Source organism: Aedes albopictus, chromosome 2, assembly GCF_035046485.1.
Source record: "Aedes albopictus strain Foshan chromosome 2, AalbF5, whole genome shotgun sequence".
In the NCBI taxonomy this organism is placed as follows: Eukaryota; Metazoa; Arthropoda; class Insecta; order Diptera; family Culicidae; genus Aedes; species Aedes albopictus.
Genome location: NC_085137.1, coordinates 197201513 through 197220355, shown reverse-complemented (window position 1 = coordinate 197220355; position 18843 = coordinate 197201513). Strand labels below are relative to the sequence as shown.

Genomic DNA, 18843 nt, shown 5'->3' with positions numbered 1-18843 from the left:
CAAGAAGCAAGCTTCAAACAACAGTGCATTTTATTATTCTGGTCTTGCTCACTTGTAATAAGCTTAAAATAAGAAGATCAAATGCGCTGGTTTTGTTTACGAAGAGATTTGTGCCCTCGAAATCGTGAGTAGGTGCCAAAGTCGGCCATTGTGGCGGCCATCTTGGGATTCTAACAAGTCTGTCCTTAAGACGAAAACTAATGTTTGTCCATGGCTCAACTTTGATGTTTGGAAACTGGGCAAGATATCAAATAATCTGTTTCAAAAATGGAAAAGAGATAGAATGAATGAAAACCTAAAACGTCTTCTAGCTCATGCGATCAAGAAGCTGGCAGATACGAAACGTCGAGCAAAATCCGCTTATTATCAACGAATGTTTTCCTCAAATAATCCAAAATATCTATGGAGTAAAATCAATGAACTGATGGGCAACAAGTCGGGAAAGAAAAAGCAGCTGATTCTAGAAGCTAATGGAGTGGAAACGGATGTTCCAGCCAGTGTTGGAGATATCTTCAATACCTTCTTCTCTTCCATCGGAGATAACCTCGCCAGCACCCTCGTTTCTGATGGAAACATCAACAAATTTGGCACCATGACGATATCCAACACATCGGTGTTTCTGCGACCAACTACACAAATAGAAGTTTCAAATATTATTTCTGGTCTGGATGCTTCGAAAGCCACAGGTATAGATGGTTTTCCAGTGGGGGCTCTGAAAAGGCACAGTGTGCTACTTTCCAGCATTTTGTGTGACTGTTTCAACGACAGTATTTCTCTTGGCATTTATCCAAGCGGTTTGAAGCAAGCTCTAGTGTATCCGGTTTTCAAAAATGGCAACCCCAAAAAAGCGACAAACTATAGACCAATATCTGTACTACCTTCTATTAACAAAGTCTTCGAGATACTTTTATGCTCCCGGCTCAATAACTTCATGCATACCACCGGCTTACTGTTCCAGCATCAGTTTGGTTTCAGACAAGGTTCATCAACTGATGTAGCAGTCCTTGAGCTGGTCGACGATATTTCCCGTTCGGTAGATAAGAAAATGTCCGCTGCAGCCGTTTTTCTTGACCTTTCGAAAGCCTTCGATACCATAAATCATCGAATCCTACTGAAAAAACTAGAAGCTTATGGTATTCGTGGTGTGGCCAATCAATTTTTGGAGAGCTATTTAAAGGATCGTCGGCAACAGGTCGTGATAGATGGGATCAAAAGTACACCGTCCACTATTAATTGTGGCGTCCCACAGGGTAGTAATATTGGACCCCTGTTGTTTCTAATATACGTCAATGACATAGCGAAACTCAACTTGAAAGGACAACTGAGGCTTTTTGCAGATGATACGGCGATCTCATACGAAGCCAAGACTGTCTCAGAATTATATCGTGATATGTCTCATGATCTAAAATTGATTATGCAGTATCTCGAAAACAATCTCTCGGCGCTGAATTTGCAGAAAACCAAAATGATGCTGTTTGGAAAAAGAGAGACATTAGGCGCCACAATGGGGTTGGTTATAAATGGAGCTACTATCGAAGAAGTAGACAGATTTAAGTACCTAGGAGTTTGGATTGACAACAGATTGAAATGGGATGTTCATATCCGAGAAACAGTCGCAAGCTGCTCATCTTTATGCGGAATCCTGCGGAGACTAGCACCCTACGTTCCTCGACACGTTCTCCTGAAAATGTACTATGCTTTCATTCATAGTCGATACCAATACGGTATAGCAGCATGGGGTACATCTTGCCAAACGTACCTGAAAGAAATGCAAGTGCAACAAAATCGCTGTGTGAAAGCTGTCTATAATCTCCCTTTCCTGCAACCTACAAATACGCTATACAATACAGAGAATAACATTCTGTCAGTGTTGGGACTCTTCACGTTCCAGATAGGAATAACCATGTTCAAAGTCGTTAACAATTTCAACCTACACCACAACTGGATATTCAGCGGCGCACGACATCAACATCAAACAAGATATGCTCATATGCTACAACAAAGTGGTTTTAGAAGTGAAGTAGGAAGACGAAGATTTATCAATATGGGACCTAACATATTCAATCAGCTTCCAGAATATATAAAAAACTCAAACTCAATCCTAGAATTCAAGAGATGTTTGAAAAGTTATATTAAAGATAATGTTAATAATTATATCATACCATAATGTATAAGAGCACACTAGATTTAGCTTAGGTCAACCTAACGACCCTTTAAAAGAATGTAATTCATTAGGGATCGTAAGCAGGTACACTTAGGATATATGCTTTTTTTTCCAATAAATTGAATTGAAATTGAATTAAAATCATTAAAAATGTTTAGGATTTTTATTTAAGGATTTCTCCAGGATTTTTTTTTTCAAAAATATCTCAAGAGGTTTTGTTAAGTATTCCACCAGGAGTTTCTAGTTATTCCTTCCCGAACCTCTTCAGAAAATCCATCTATGGATTCTAAAAATATTCCCTTTTTTCAGAAATTTATTAAAAAATTTATTTAGAATTTTATAGATTTTTTTTTAAATTCCCTCTGAAATTTCTTCAGCGATACTTTAGAGACTTCTTGAATATTACTAGAATTACTTCAGAAATTTCGCCAGAGATTTCATCAAAAGTTGTTCCATGGATTCTTTCAGAAGTTGTTCCAGCAGTTCCTTCAGGAATTGCCCAAGCGGTTCCTTCAGGGATTCCTCCGGGAATTCATCCTTGGAAAGGTACACGTGAAGGGACGCTGGAATCGTGGAACTTTGACTAATTAGCTCTGATTCTACCATGACAGCACTAGAAATAATTTATCGCACATCTTGTCAAATGGGTCTAATATGGGTGCTCCACAAAATAATTTATTGATATAAAGGGGCTGTCCATAAACCACGTGGTCATTTTTTTGGGACTTCTCAACACTAACATTGGAGGCCAATCAATATGAATACGATGATTACAAGCTAAGATATAACTTCGAACTGGCTTTCACAGTTTGGGAAATTCAAAACGACTGGTTTTGTATTGCTCAAACCAGTCGTTTTGAATTTCCCTAGACTGAGAAAGCCAGTTCGAAATCATAAATCAAATTCCAGTCGAAATTCACGAACAAGCTAAGAAACAACCTTTTCCACAACCACAGATCACTTTGCGATCGTCGACAAAGTTTTTTCTGTACACTTCAGGCTATATTTTATTATCGCTGTTTACAAGATTCATGTTAAATTGAACAAAAAAAAATGCCAGCAAGTGAAATTTCCCAAACTAAATCCCAATAAAATTTCAACCACATTACAGAGCGCGAGGGCGCAACCAGTCACATCAGAATTTTGTGTAGTAACTTTAGACGCGAAAGGGGATTGAAAAAAAAAATGTTCAGGGTTGTTGCGATTAAATTTTAATTTTTCCATACAACGTTGACTGTAAGGAAGAGTAGGAATCTGAAATGGTGTGATTTGATGAGTTCTGAGATCACTTTAGTTTTGTTATGATGAAGAGAACAATTACACATATCTATCGCTTGCTATGATTTAGCTCACTTTCGTAGTTCCGGCAAAGCACCCAAAGTTGGTTCTGTAATACTGCTGGTAGTCTCTGATGTGGCATGCATTAGTTTGGTTAACTTTTGTATATGTGCACTTCCGGCGGGACACCCGGAACCACAAACACAAGCGGTAGTAACTTATGTGGTCTGTGCCTATTTTCTTACTAATCGTTCATCAGGTAATCGAAAAAGCCGTGATTTGATGCACCGAATGCATGAGTTTGGTTCAATTTTACATTTTACCACTTACGGCGGGACATCTGGAACCAGGACAGTACCAATTGTCCCAAATATGGCATGAAACTAGTTTCCTCTAACTGTTCACCCGATTTTCTAGAAAGCCACGAAATGATGTGTCACATGCATGGGTTTGGATGATTTTTACATTTTACCAATTCCAGCAGGACACCCGGAACCGGTTCTGGAACACTACCGGTAGTCTTTTATGTGATCTGAGACTATTTTCTTGCTGATCGTTCTTCAGGTTATCGAAAAAGCCGGTATTTAATGAGCCGAACGCATGTGTTTGGTTTCCTTCCACATTCGTCCACTTCCGGCGGGACACCCGGAATCGGTTCTGGAACACTACTGGTTTTCCCTAATGTGGTCTGAGTTTTTTTTTTGTTAACCGTTCATCAGGTTACCTAAAAAGCTGTGATTTGATGTGTCACATGCGTGTAGTTTCTAATGTAGTCTGGTTCTATTTTTTTGCTAATCGTTCATCGGGTTTTCGAAAAAGCCGCAATTTGATGTGTTGCATGCATTACTTTGGTTCACTTATGTTTTTGGCCACTTCCGGCGGGACACTCAGAATCGGTTCCGAAACACCACCGTTCATCAGGTTATCAGAAAAGACGCAGTTTGGTGTGTCGCATGCATGGGTTTGGTTCACTTTTGTATTTGGCCAATTCCGGCGCGACACTCGGAACCGGGCCCGGAACACTACCTGTAGTTTCTAATGTTGTGTGAGCCTATTTTCTTGCTAACCGTTTATCAGGTTTACGTGAAAGCCGCGTTTTGATGTGTCGCGTGCATAGGTTTGCTCCACTTTAATATTTGGCCACTTCCGGCGGGACCCGGAACCGGTTCTGGAATACTATGGTCTGAGACTATTTTCCTGCATACCGTTAATCAGGTTATCGAAAAAGCCGCTATTTGATGTGTCGCATGCATGGATTTGGTTCACTTTTTTATTTGGCCACTTCCGGCGGGGCACCCGGAACCGGTTCTGGAACATTACCGGTTCAGATATGGTCTGAGAGTATTTTCAAGCATACCGTTCATCAGGTTATGGAAAATGCCGCGGTTTTATGTGTCGCATGCATAGGGTTGTAGCATTTTCATATCTGGCCCCTTCCTGGGGTTCCGGTCCGGAACACCTAAATGGCCATAACTCCGGAACGGCTGGACCGATCCGAACCATTATCAATAGGAAACAATGGGACCAAATTCCGCGTCGAATGAACCATCGGTCATTAAAATCGGTTGAGGTTTACTGCCAAAAAGTGATGTGAGTTTTTTGTACACACACATACACACATACACACATACATACACACACACATACATACACACAGACATCACCTTAATTCGTCGAGCTGAGTTGATTGGTATATGTGACTCGACCCTCCGGGCCTTCTATTGAAAAGTCATTTTTGGAGTGAACATATAGCCTTTCCAGTACACTTAGTGTACGAGAAAGGCAAAAAATGTACAAAAAATCGAGATACAATGTACACAAAATCGAAGGTCTGAATAATCGAGGGTCCACTAAATCGAGGTATACCTGTACGTATCACCTATTTCCAGCACAGCCTCCCTTATCATTACCTAGAGATCACCACAGCAGACGGAATCCTAAATCGACCACGTCCTGATTGAACGACGGCACTTCTTCGACACTATCGACATCATGACCTATCGTGGCGCTAACATCGACTCCTGGTAATGGTAAAAATCCGCCGAAAGCTCTCGGTGATCAACACGTACGGTACTAACGACCACCCCGGTATAATCTGGAGCGACTGGAGCTACCGGATGTCACCACCGCATACGCTCAGAATCTCGAGGCAGCGTTGCCGGATGAGGACGAGCTCAATGAAGCTTCTCTAGGACTGCTAGAGTACAATAAAAGCAGCCATCAACATGGCAGCTGAGACCAACGTTGAATACGTTGAACGGGGCCGAAAGAACGATTGCAATGGCTCGACGATGAGTGTACAGAGGTTTTGGAAGAGAGAGCGATCATACTGCAGCACGGGATCCGGCAGAACGTGGAGCGATATAAAAGAACGCGGAAACAGCAGACCCGTGTCTGCGGGGGGAAAAAGCCCCGCCTAGAAGAAGCAAAATGTGAACGAATGGAATTGCAATACCGTTTACAAGAAACACGAAAGTTCTACCCGCAGCTCAACTCATCCCGCAAAGGCTTTGTACCGCAAGCCGAAATGTACAGGGATAAGGATGGGAGCATTTTTACTGACGGACGTGAGGTGACCGAAAGGTGAAAACAGCACTACGACGGACACTTGAATGGTGCGGAGAGCGCACCGCTAATAGTCTGGATCTGGGAGACTGAACATCTACCAGAGGAGCGGAAGGAAGAGGTCATTTGTCCCATTTACAAGAAAGGTGACAAATTGGAGTGAGAGAACTTTCAAACAATCATTATGATAGTATCGACCACACAGAGCTATGTGGAAAATCATGGAAGAGAATGGCTCACCAGATTCGACGATGAATGGTGTTAAAACTACGTAAGGGTTTCGGGCAATATGTCTGGTTCGTTAAAATCTCGCCGGGGACTACGAGAAGGTGATGGACTCCCATGCCTGCTGTGCACTATTGCCCTGGAAGGAGTTATGCGCCAAGCCATTTTCACAAAATCCGGTCAATTTGTCAGTTTTGTGCTGCCGTGCGCAGCGCTGGAACCCTTTTTGAAATCAGTAGACGCTCCCCCTCCCAAACCCTTCAGCCATCCCTTGCAAGGCTTGTTATTAATCCCGAGACAAATAATTCTAGAGTACATATCGCCAATAAACTTTCACACATTACACAATGAACTGAACGGTGTGAAAGATAACCGAGATACGATAGGTATTTAACATACAAACGGCCTATCGACATGGCAATCGAAAGCACAAAGCCACAATCAATTTTCATTAACTCAACGCGTCGACGTCTTGCTAATAACACTCTGCGACATACGGGTAACTAACTATAGGTGGTCAGTATCGACAACTAGTTAGCGATTGTGCGCCGCCACTGCCGCCGCCGCCTTTATCGGCTACCGTGTTAAACAATTTCAAGTTCAACTTTTATTGCTGGTTATATTACTTTTATATCATTTCGCATCCCGTCGACATTCTGTTCAATAAGACTAGGGCGAATGGAATAGTTTTGAACCAAGTTTTTTACTTACCAATGGAATTACAATATTCAATGACTTCGGAAGAATATATATTTTTTTTCCGGTTGCATTCTACAGTGACCGACATTTTATAGTTTTGAAAATGGATTAGAATCCAATGATAAGATAGTAGAACAAGCCTAAGCTTGAACATGGGCACATTTACCCTAAAAAAGCAATATTGAAACAGTAGGTGAGTGTGGTCAAGACCAGTTTGGGTGGCACTTCGAGTTGAATTATAGATTTTCCTTTTTGACGCCACTGAAGCGATTACTTAGCTGTCCTACCCAAACTGGTGGAGACAGCCGTAGTAAGCAGACAATATCTATGCGTGACGCCCTCTGACATCATCAGCACATACGATCAGTAATATACATATCAGAAAGCGCTCACCACTAATAACCTCTATGTGCTGAATCGAAAAAGTGATATTTGTCCCGTAACGCAGCTAGATCAGTTTAAAAGGCAACGTTATAATGCTCTTTCAGCTCATACAATTGGGTTTTTAAATTAAGAAAATATCAATGATTTTTTATTTTTAAACGAAAGAGCACCTTTTTCTGAGCCGCTATGATTTTTCCAGATTTTTAGGACTTTATTTTGGTACCTAAACTCAATTTCAAAGAGATTTTTTCAAAATCACCTTTTGACAGCTGGGCAACTACTTGACAGCTCCGTTCAGTACAAAATGCGACGAGGGGTGATTCGGCAAATCGCTCCCATACAAATTGCAAATTGATTTTTAAATAGGTTTCCGGGCACCAAAATTGATGAAAATTTGGATTTCGGCTCAGTTTGGCATGCAGATTCAGAATATGGAATTATCTCAACACCACTAAAGAAGCCAATTGTTATTCCTCCAGAAATTCTCACAGAATATTCATCACAGATTCTTAAAAAAATAAAAAAAAAAACAGTGGATTCCTCTCGTAATTTCTCGAAAGATTACTTTGGAAATTCTTTCAGAGAGGCTTCCAGGAAGTTATCTAGGAGTTTATTCAGAAACAAGTCGAAGGATTCTTCCCAATATTTCTCCAAGGACTGTATTTGATAATCTTCCAGAGCTTCCTTAAGAAATTTCTGCAGAAATTTTTGTCAAACAACCTTTCAGGGATAAATTTGGAAATTTTCTTCAAGGATATCTTTAAAAATTCCCCGATATAATCTTTCAAAAAATCTCCTAGGGGTTGATGCTTCTATTTTTTTTTTGTTTCTCTTGAAAAATCTGCAAACAATTTCATTGAAAATTTTCGAGAGTTTCATCCAGAAACTCTAAAACAGATGGGAGAAATTTCTCCAAAGATTTTCTCATAAGTGCCTCTGCCAATTTCTTTGGATTTTTTTCAGAAATTCGTTCAAATTTTTGTTGAGAAAGTCTTCTATGGATATCTCTAGCAAGCAGAAATCTCTCACATAGCCCTCAAAATATTCCATTGATTTCTTCCGAAATAATTCCATGTTCGATAGAGATTGCTCCATAGATTTTTGCTAGAATTCGTATAGAAAACCTTTCATGAATTGCCTCTTTAATTCCTCCAGAAAATTATAAATTCGAAATTTCTTCAGATTTTTTTCCAGCTATTCTGTTAGAAAATCTGCCAGTGATTCCATATAAAATCTCCCCAAAGGTTTCTTTTGAAAGCTTTCCATGGATTTTTTCACATTTCATCAGGTGTTTCTTTGGAATTTCGTGTTAGGTTTCTTTCAAAAATTTTCTCTGAAATTCCTTAAAGGATTTCTTTGAAAAATTCCTCCAGAAATTCTTACAGAATATTCTTCAGGGATTCTTAAAAAAAAACAAAAATCCTTCAAGAGATTCCTCTGGTAATTTCTCGAACGATTTCTTTGAAAATTTCTTCAGAGAAGATATCTAGGAGTTTATTCAGAAACTAGTCGAAGGATTCCTCCCAATATTGCTCCAAGGACTGTATTTGCTAATCTTCCATAGCTTCCTTAAGAAACTTCTGCAGATATTTTTTGTCAAACAATCTTTCAGGGATAAATTTGGAAATTTTCTTGAAGGATATCTTTAAAAAAATATCCCTATTTTTCTATTTTTTTTTTGTTACTCCTGAAAAATCTGCAATAAATTTCTATGGATTTTTTTTTGAAAGTTTCCTTCAGAAATTCTTATAGAGATTCCTGCAAAACTTATAGATTTCTACTGCAATTCTTCTATGGATTCCAATAGAAAATCCTGCAGAAATATCTTTAGAAATGCCTCCAGAGATTTTTCCATAAATTTCTCTGAAAGTTTATTTAAAAATTCTTCTATGGTTTTTTTTAATCTTCTATTGATTTCTTCAGAAATTCGATCAAATTTTCGTGCAGAAAGTCTCTTAAGGATTACTTTAGAAAAAAGAAATCTCTCACACAGCTTATATTATATTCCATTTATTCCTTCCGAAATTATTCCATGTTCACTAGAGATTGCTCCATACATTTTTGCTAGAATTCGTATAGAAAACCTTTCATGAGTTTCCTCTTTAATTCCTCCAGAAAATCATAGATTTGGAATTTCTTCAGATTTTTTTTCCTGCTATTCTGTTAGAAAATCAGCCACTGATTACATACAAAATCTCCCCAAAGGTTTCTTTTGGAAGTTTTCCATGGAACTCTTTAGAATTTCCTCCATGGATTTCATAAAACCTTCTAGGGTTTTTTTCCTCCAGAGATTCCTTAAGAAACTATTTCTTGGATTCTTCCACGTGTTCTTTCAGAAATTCTTCCATCTGTTCTTCAAAAATTCTTACAAGCATTCTTTCAGGTATATCTTTACGAATTGCTCCAGAACTTCCTACAAAAATTACTTCATGAAATCCATTGCAAATGCTTGCTGAAATGTGTCTTGGATTTTCATCAGGTATTCCCTCAAACATTCCTCCAGAGATTATTGTATAATTTCATTCAGTGATTCCAGCGAAAACTTATTTAGAGATTTCTTCAGTTTTTTTTCCACGTCCAAGGCTCGTCTAATGATTATTGAAAAGTTACTTACAGATTTTCTGGAATAAATTTTAAACTTCAGAAGAAACATTTGATAAACATTTTAGAAAATTCTGGTAAAACTGATTGATCTATAAGTGATAAAATAGATCGTTGGAAGATTCTTGAAAACCTCTGAAACTCAATTAAGTATTTTTTAAAACAAATTTTAGTAGAAAAATAGTTATTTATGTAAAGAGTTGCTAAAAGTTGATTTCAGCACGAGTCGTACATTTGAATCCATATGAGACTGACGTTCACGACAGTATACGGTTCAGCCATATCAGACTTCAATCCACACCATAATCTCTATTACAAACATTTCACTCCAATTTCATTTCATTCCAATTCTCTCATGCCACTATGTGATAATCGAGACCTGGTTGCTTTTAATTGATTGAAACGTAGGTACAACGGTACAATAAAATGAGAATGCTGCCGACATTCTACAGCTTCCAATGACGTAACTAAAGCAACTCTTATAGGTACTGCTAATACACATAAAATTACCTGTCCCGAACTACGTCATCCTTCGAAAGCATTGTATAATTCTGCTTCTCGCCAGCTGTATCCATTGTCGTAAAAGTAATCATATATCATGTCCTGTTCTTACACCCATTGGAATAATGTGATTTTAAGCTCCATTAATGCTAAGTGGTTATACCACAGAGCGAATCACATTGTGCTATGTGGATTGTAAATAGTGGATCAAACTGCGCATATGAACTCAGACCAAATTCAAAGCTGTATCTACTGAGCCTGATGGTAAATTGTCAATTAAATACATTCAGTATGGCATCCCGTAAGAAGATTATGTTCATCGCTTCGACAAAGCATTCGTTCGACAGTGTGTCGGCCACACGGTCCACCACTTGCTGCTGGTTGATACCGCAGAGCCTCAAGGTGGCCATAACGATCGCGGCTGCCAGAATCAATTTGTTCGACTTGAACCGCACGAACATGTCCTCGGAACTCACGCGCGGTCGCAAACTGTCAACGGAAACAAAGCGTTTTTCAGCAAGAATAGAGATTAATGATCTTTCCAGTAGTGGGAACATGTTGCTGGACTGTCTTACCTCTTGTAGATGAAGTGCTTGTGTGCATAGACCACTCGCAGCAACTTAACTCCAACCTTGCCGAAATGATCCTTTCGGACGACGCCGACAGTTAAAACGTGATCCTTGGCAAATCGCTCCACTGCGCCCAGAAGAAGGGAGTGGTGAATCTACAAAACATAAGCAAAAAAAATAAACTATCGGCACCAAATGATTGCATATGAATACGGTTAATTACGTTGGCATTTATAAACTGCTTTTTATAATGATATGACATGTTTTAATGTGTATCAGGAAGCATAAATGAAACAAGAAAAAAGTGGTAGGTTCCCCATGAGTATAACGCTCTGATTTTATAGTTATGAATGTATGATGGTGGGAGAGAATTTAAAACACCGATTCTCCGTTGATTTATTGGATTTCTATTGATTCCCATGTTAACTGTGCAAAATTTTGTTTTTTGGCGCTTGAAATGTTTGTTTAAATGTATTTTTCTCTAAACCAGAATCGACAATAATCTCTCTGGAACCAAATGATCCAATCAAAAAGTCGTGACACTTATTTCAAAGCCGGGAGCATCAATTTCTCGAACTCGAAATAACTTTTTACCATGATTTGGAAAAAACGACATTTGGCGTTACGCAGTATGCCGTTAGAGTGGGGCTAATTTTTAAAAATCTTTGTTTTCTGATTATCTAGTCTAGTCTACACATACACAGCCAATCATTGAAAGAATCCTGAAAAATGATAGGATCGACTACTCCTATCATTTTTCTTGTCAATATTAATGGTTGCAGTGCATCAGAGATGCATTACAAGCATTAAAGTGGCCAGGCCTGCTGTGCAGCGTTGTTATTGTTATTGTAATCAGAAAACGGGGACATCTCGTAACAACCGTTCCGTGGAAAGTGAGAATAATACACCGCTTCGTTGGAAGTGACTTTGCTAAGAATGTTAATGTCACTCCATGTCCTCTGGATTCCTGGGATGGGACAACGGTATTAAATCTTTGTTTTCTGATATATTTGCAAAAAATGTAGTATTTCGGTATTTTTTAGGTTGGATACCAAATATGTCATTTTTTTAATATCTTGGAAACCAATGGAGGTATCGCAATTTTGATCACAAATTTGGTCCAATTGGGTCCTAGAATCACCGATTTAGTCTAAAAAATATGTTTGAAAATTTATTTTTATTTTTTTTTTTGAAGGTTTGCTCTAGCAAAAAAACACTTAAATCCTTTGCACCACCCCTAAATATCAACCGAAATCGCTCATTTTTGTACAGCTCACTTATTTTGACTAGTAGATCTTTTTCCATTTGGGAAATCATATCCCGAAGAGATTTTTTTTATTAGCCCCACCCTAGTATGCCGTCCATGTTTTGCAAAAAAAAAATGTTCAAAGTTAGGGATTATCCACCCTTCCGTTAGTTTCACTAGATATTCCTGCAGACATCTCCCCTGTTCCTAGGATTTCTCTTAAAATTCTTACTTTGATACCTCCTGAAATTCTTCTGGGGGTTCCTCTAGTAACTTCTATTGAAATTTCTTCAGAAATTCTTGGAGAGATTATTCAATTCAATATTCCTGGGATTCTTCCAGAAGTTTCTCCGGCGATTCCTCCAGGAATTCCTTAAGTGATTTCAGCTAGGGGTTTCTCGAGAATTTCATCATGGGATTCCTCTTGTTTCGACTACCTCCAGGAATTCCAGCTGGTATTCCTCCTGCAGTTCTTCCAGCAATTCCACCTAGGACTCCTTCAGTAATTCTAACTGGCTGTAAATCTTCTAGGGATTCTTAGTGGGATTCCTTCTGGCAGTCCTGTTGGATTCTTTCGGGCTATTTACCTGTGATTCCCCCAAAAATGTCTTCTGCGATTCCTTCAGGGACTCTTCCATAAATTTCTTAATTTCTTCAAAATACTTCTACCGATTCCTCCAGGGAGTTCACTAGGCATTTCTCCTGGTATATTCGAGGAACTTTTTTTAGGATTCCCCCAGACATTCCTGATGGGATTTTACTAGAGAATTTCTATCTCACTTAATTCTTTTAGAGATCCCTCTTGAGATTTATATTGGGATTCCTTCAGCTGGAGCTCCTGAAGGAATACCAAGAGGCGTTCCTGAAGAAATTTCATGAAACATTTCTAGAGCAATCCATGGATAAAATCTCTGGAGAAATCCTGGATGAGTCTATAGAAAAATCCCTGAAAAATCACCGGGGGCATTTCTGGAAGTATCCTTTGAAGGCTACCCGGAAGAATTCCAGCAAGAATACCAGCAAGGATACCTGAAGGTATCACAGTAGGAATTTCGGGAGGAGTCCTAGGAGGCATTCCTGAAAGAATCACAGCAGGAATCGCTTATGGAATCCCAGCATAAGCTCGTGGGTGAAGGTAAAGAGGAGTTCCTGGAAGAATCTTCTTCTTCTTCTTCTTCTTCTTCTTCTTGGCGTAACGTCCTCACTGGGACAAAGCCTGCTTCTCAGCTTAGTGTTCTATGAGCACTTCCACAGTTATTAACTGAGAGCTTCCTCTGCCAATGACCATTTTGCATGTGTATATCGTGTGGCAGGCACGAAGATACTCTATGCCCAAGGAAGTCAAGGAAATTTCCTTTACGAAAAGATCCTGGACCGACCGGGAATCGAACCCGTCACCCTCAGCATGGTCATGCTGAATACCCGTGCGTTTACCGCCTCGGCTATATGGGCCCTTATAGCCCTCCTGGAAGAATCCCATGATCAATTTTCGAAAAAATCAGGGATTGCTCTAGGAATCCAGCTGGCATTCCTGGAGGTAGGCCAAGAGGTGTTCCTGAAGGAAACCCATGAGAAATTTATGGGGAAATCTTTGGTTAAAATCTCTTGAAAAAAAACCTGGTTGAATCACTGGATAAATTTCTGGGAGGATCTCAGGAAAAAACCCTGGAAGAATTCCTAAAAGAAATCTGGAATGTAACATTGTAGAAATTTCAGCAGAAATCTTAGGAATTGCTGGAGGAAACTTTACAGGAATTTCTAGAGAAATCCCATCAGGAATGCATGGAAGAATAAAAAAATCCATGAAGAAATACCTGGAGGAATACCTCGAGAAGCCCCTTGAAAAACCGGTTGAGGAATTCTGAAGGAATCCACAGGCAAGGCCCTGAAGGAATCGAAGGAGGAATTTCTGAAGAATCTTAGGAAGATTTGCCAGAATAATTTCCTAAAGAAATTACTAAAATAATTACTGGAGGTGTTATACTTAGAATATTTGGAGGAGGAATTACTAGAAGAACCGCAGTAGGAGTTTTTTGAGGAATCCTTGGATGAAAACAAAGAGTAGTTTCTGTTGGAATTCCATTAGGAATTACTGGAGGAATCTCTGGATAAAATCTCTCAAGGATTCACCAGAGCAACTTCCGGATGAATGTCCAAAATAATGCCATGAATAATCCCAGTAAAAGTTCCTGAAGAAATCTCACGAGAAATCCTGAAGGTATTACAGTAAGAACTTTTGGAGGAGTTCTAGGAAAAAAATCTGGAAGAATCGTAGCAAAAGTTGCTTGAGGAACCCCAGCTAGGATTCCCAAAGGAAGACCAACAGGAGCTCCTTGCAGAAATTTTCCCATCAGGACTGCCTGGAAGAATCCTAAGAGAAGTTGGTTAAAGATTTTTTTTTTGGAATACATCCGGAAATACCAAGAGAAATCACTGGAAGCATCGATAGAGGTATTCCTAGAGGAATCCACATAGATGAAAAATTAACCTAGAAACTGTTCCTTGGAACATCTGTAAAAGTGACCGGGATAAACTTTTAGACATATTTTTTCTATAATTTTTGTTCACTTACTGTCGTGAACCGAGAGTCACTAAACTGTTCTCATGTTGAAAATTCACTTTTACCAATATGGCCAATTCCAATAACCCATTTTTATTCCGGAATAACTCCAGAACCAGGTTACCACTCCAATAATCGCTAGAAAACCCCTAGCTTCCCTAAAAGATATGTGCGTCTGGTGTTAAAATTTGGTTGAAAAATATTGCAAAACCAAAAAAGTTATAGCGAAAAAAATGTTTTTGGTACTCTCATTAGGGGGGTTTGGAAAGTGTAGAATTAGCGTTATGGGCATTTTTTTTATTATCGTACAAATTGGGCCGAAGGGTCTCAGATTTTCATGAAACTTTTTCCACAGGCAGGGCTCATGGATATATGAACAAAAAAAAAATGAGGAAAATTCAGGGTCGCCCATTTTCCCGGAAAACTCAGGTGGAAATTTTTTGTTTTCGCCTGACACTATTTACTTTGAAAAATCATAACTCAAGAATGAAGCATCGTAGAAACAAAGTTTTTTTTTAGAAAATGAAAGCAAATTTTCTCAGAAATCCAAAAATAAAAAATGAACTGGAAAAAGTTTCCGACAAAATTTTCCACAGTTGAGAAAATTCGTAAAGAAAAGCCGGAAAAACTATTCCTGAACTCGTGGAAAATTTTCGAAAAAATATTTTTGAGAAAGTTATTTCAAAGCTATAATCTCTGAAATTTTTGGAATGCACTTTTTTTTCGTTTTTGTGTTATGGCCAATTTTGTTGAAAAATGTCCAAATGTGCCATAAAAGCCTTTTCTTTGCAAAATCATAACTCAAGAACGAAGCATCGTAGAAACGAAGTTGTTTAATGAAAATGAAAGGAATCCAAAAAAAAATATGAAGTGAAAAAAGTTTTCCTCAAAATTTTCCACCGTTAAGAAACTCATAAAGAAAAGCCGGAAAAACTATGTCCGAACTCGTGGAAAATTTTCAAAAAAATATTTTCGGGAATGTAATTTTATAAGCTTTGATCGAAATTTTTGGAATGTACTTTTTTCTGGTTACTGAGTTATGGTCAACTATGTGAAAATGACCATATAAGCCTATATTATATGGTCATTTTTCACAAAATTTGCCAGGAACGAAAATTAAGTGCATTCCAAAAATTTCAGCGATCAAAGCTTATGAAATTACCTTCTCAAAAAAATTTTTTTTTATTTTCCACGAGGTCGGATATAGTTTTTTTTTTGGCTTTTCTTAATAAATTTTCTCAACGGTGAAAAATTTTGTGGAAAACTTTTTCCATTTCATATTTTTTTCGGATTCCTGAGAAAATTTGCTTTCATTTTCATTTAAAAACTTTGCTTCTACGATGCTTCGTTCTTGAGTTGTGATTTTGCAAAGAAAAGACTTTTATGGCACATTTGGACATTTTTCAACAAAATTGGCCATAACTCAAAAACGAAGAAAAGTGCATTCCAAAAAAATCAAGCGATTAAAGATTATTAAATAACCTTCTCAAAAATATATTTTCGAAAATATTGCACGTGTTCGGGTATAGTTTTTCCAGCTTTTCTTTATAAATTTTCTCATCTGTGGAAAATTTTGTGGGAAACTTTTCCCAGTTCATACTTTTTTGGAGAGAAAATTTGCTTTCATTTTCTAAAAAAACTTTGTTTCTACGATGCTTCGTTCTTGAGTTATGATTTTTCAAAGTAAGTAGTGTCAGGGGAAAAAAATCCACCTGAGTTTTCCGGGAAAATGGGCGACCCTGAATTTCCCTCAATTTTTTTTTGTTCATATATCCATGAGCCCTGCCTGTGGAAAAAAAATCATGAAAATCTGAGACCCTTCGGTCCAAACCCTTACGGTAATAAAAAAAAATCCTCTTATGTTAAAATACACATAAATAAAAACAAAAAGGGGGGTTTGGTAACGTAACGACTTAGCATTTTAGGGGTGCCCTCTCTCTCTGACTTTGCTACGAGCCTTGAATAATCCTACAACTTAATCACAAAATAATTAACTACAGAGGATAGACAGAATTATCGGGACAAACGAAATTTAGATTTTTCATAAAATAGTAAAATAGTTGTTATTTTTAACAACAACTATTCAGTATTATCATGAATTTGATGTTAACTGAATAAATGAAATGAGTTGTTATTTTTTGAAAAGTGCATCCAAAAATGTCTAATTGTCACTGTAAATTTATCAACTAGTTGTGCATCAACAGTCCAAATTTGTAATTGATCGCAGACTATTTTACATGTTTTACAAGTTAGAAAGATTCTAGAAAAAAGGCATAATTTTTCGATAGCACAGTTTGAACTTTGTTAAGAATGGGCTTCTTTTTTCTATCACAAAAAAAGTTCATCAAGCTGTAACTTTTCATAGAGTGCATCAAAAATTCTTAAATTTTGACTGTTTGTCAACCTTTTATATGTATAAATTTGAGCTCGATTGGTAAATCTTTCGCGAAGCTAAAATCGTTCTCGTAAAACATTATTTTTAGAAAACTAATTTTTGAACTGCCATATCTCCGAAACTAGTGAATTGAATTTAATTTATTTCTGAGCATTCATTGACAATATATTGATACTTCATACAACGTTATAAAATATAACATTTTCCCTCGACGAATAAAATTATACCGGTTTGACTTTTTCACACACATAGATAAAAAAGAGTCAAATCTACAACATCAAACACAAAATACTAAATGTGTTCTGCCTTTATTCTAAATAGGCTCAAATATATATTATTAAATATATCTTTGGAACAGAAGGAGTTAATCTTTGGACATCAGAACTAAAATGTAATGACATTGATGCCATCCCCTGTATATCTCCGGATTCAATGAACCGAGGGCAATGAAATTTTGATCGTTCATTACTGATATAATGAGCTTTCAAAAACTTTTCATTTAACTTAATTGTTAATACGGAACAAATTTATAGCGATTGGGCTATTCTTAACATCAAATTAACCAAAACTTCAACATCGTTTCAAAGATGATTGCCTTGGATATGAATATGTTTAAAAAGAAAGACCAATTTAATTGTATAATGTTGACCTACCTTGTGGTTCAACTTTTTCAAAACTTCAAACTCCAATTCCATCACGCGCCTGTTGGACCAGGTCATGCCGGGATTGTATTTTGCAAAAATCCGCTGAATTCCGTTCCAGTCCAGTTTGATGTGGGCATCAAAGTACTTACTAACGATGTTGACTACACTCACCGCATACAGCGGCATGTGCCGTAGATAGCTTTCTCCCGCAGAAGCTCCCCGTTCGCCGGCAATAACCTTGAGCACAAACTGTTCCAACGTGTCGATTGCCGAGAACTCGATCGTGTGCGAAAGTCGAAGCCTGGCGCACAGCGTCGAGATTAGTCGTGTGATCGACGGCATGATCGTATCGGTTGGATAGGGATTTAAAATGGCCTGCTCGGTATCCACGTGGTAGGTTTGCTTCCAATCGGCATAGAAGCCGGATTCTGTGCTCAGGTTGAGCAGTGTCACACCTTGGCTCAGTTCAAGGCCATCGTCGGGCGCCTCTTTGTTCATTGCGGATTTTTTTTTCTGTGCCGGAACCTTGAAATCAGACATCTAATTACGCTACAAACTACTGTGGTATCGATTGGGTGTACTTACTTGCAGGGTAATTGAGATACAGAGAAGGTTGCTTATGGCAGCTGTTATTCGTTAATGCTACTCCAATTGCCTACTGCGATTAAAATCAATACACAGTTATTATTTTCACATATTTAGATATCAACTGCATTAAATCTAGCATTAAATGTGCTCTGATACGCTTCTATTTTGCATTACACTATTTGATTATTGACAGGTTATTTCAAGATCAACATTAGAAAATGCCACATAGGCTTTTTGTAATGAGCTAGTGCTGTTAATCTTGCTGTTAATTGCACTTTGATTCCTAAACTGCCCATAACTGCATATTTGTAACAAATGCATATTTTGCTGGTATTGAGTTAATATCAGGGATTACCATCACATTACAAGTTCTTTCGACTACCTTAAAACAAATCAAATTTGTTTTATGATTTATGAAAAAAAA

General features: G+C 38.0%; 1 protein-coding gene across 1 annotated transcript; it reads right to left on the bottom strand.

Moving 5' to 3' along the window:
• Positions 1-10638: 10638 nt before the first annotated feature.
• On the bottom strand, positions 10639-18506 carry LOC109425087 (uncharacterized). Its single transcript, XM_062848256.1, has 3 exons — positions 17841-18506; positions 10993-11141; positions 10639-10906 (listed from the first exon to the last, which is right to left on the bottom strand). The coding sequence occupies exons 1-3, from the start codon at positions 18369-18371 to the stop codon at positions 10690-10692; spliced, it is 897 nt and encodes a 298-aa protein (XP_062704240.1). The 5' UTR covers positions 18372-18506; the 3' UTR covers positions 10639-10689.
• Between the last annotated feature and the right edge of the window lie 337 nt (positions 18507-18843).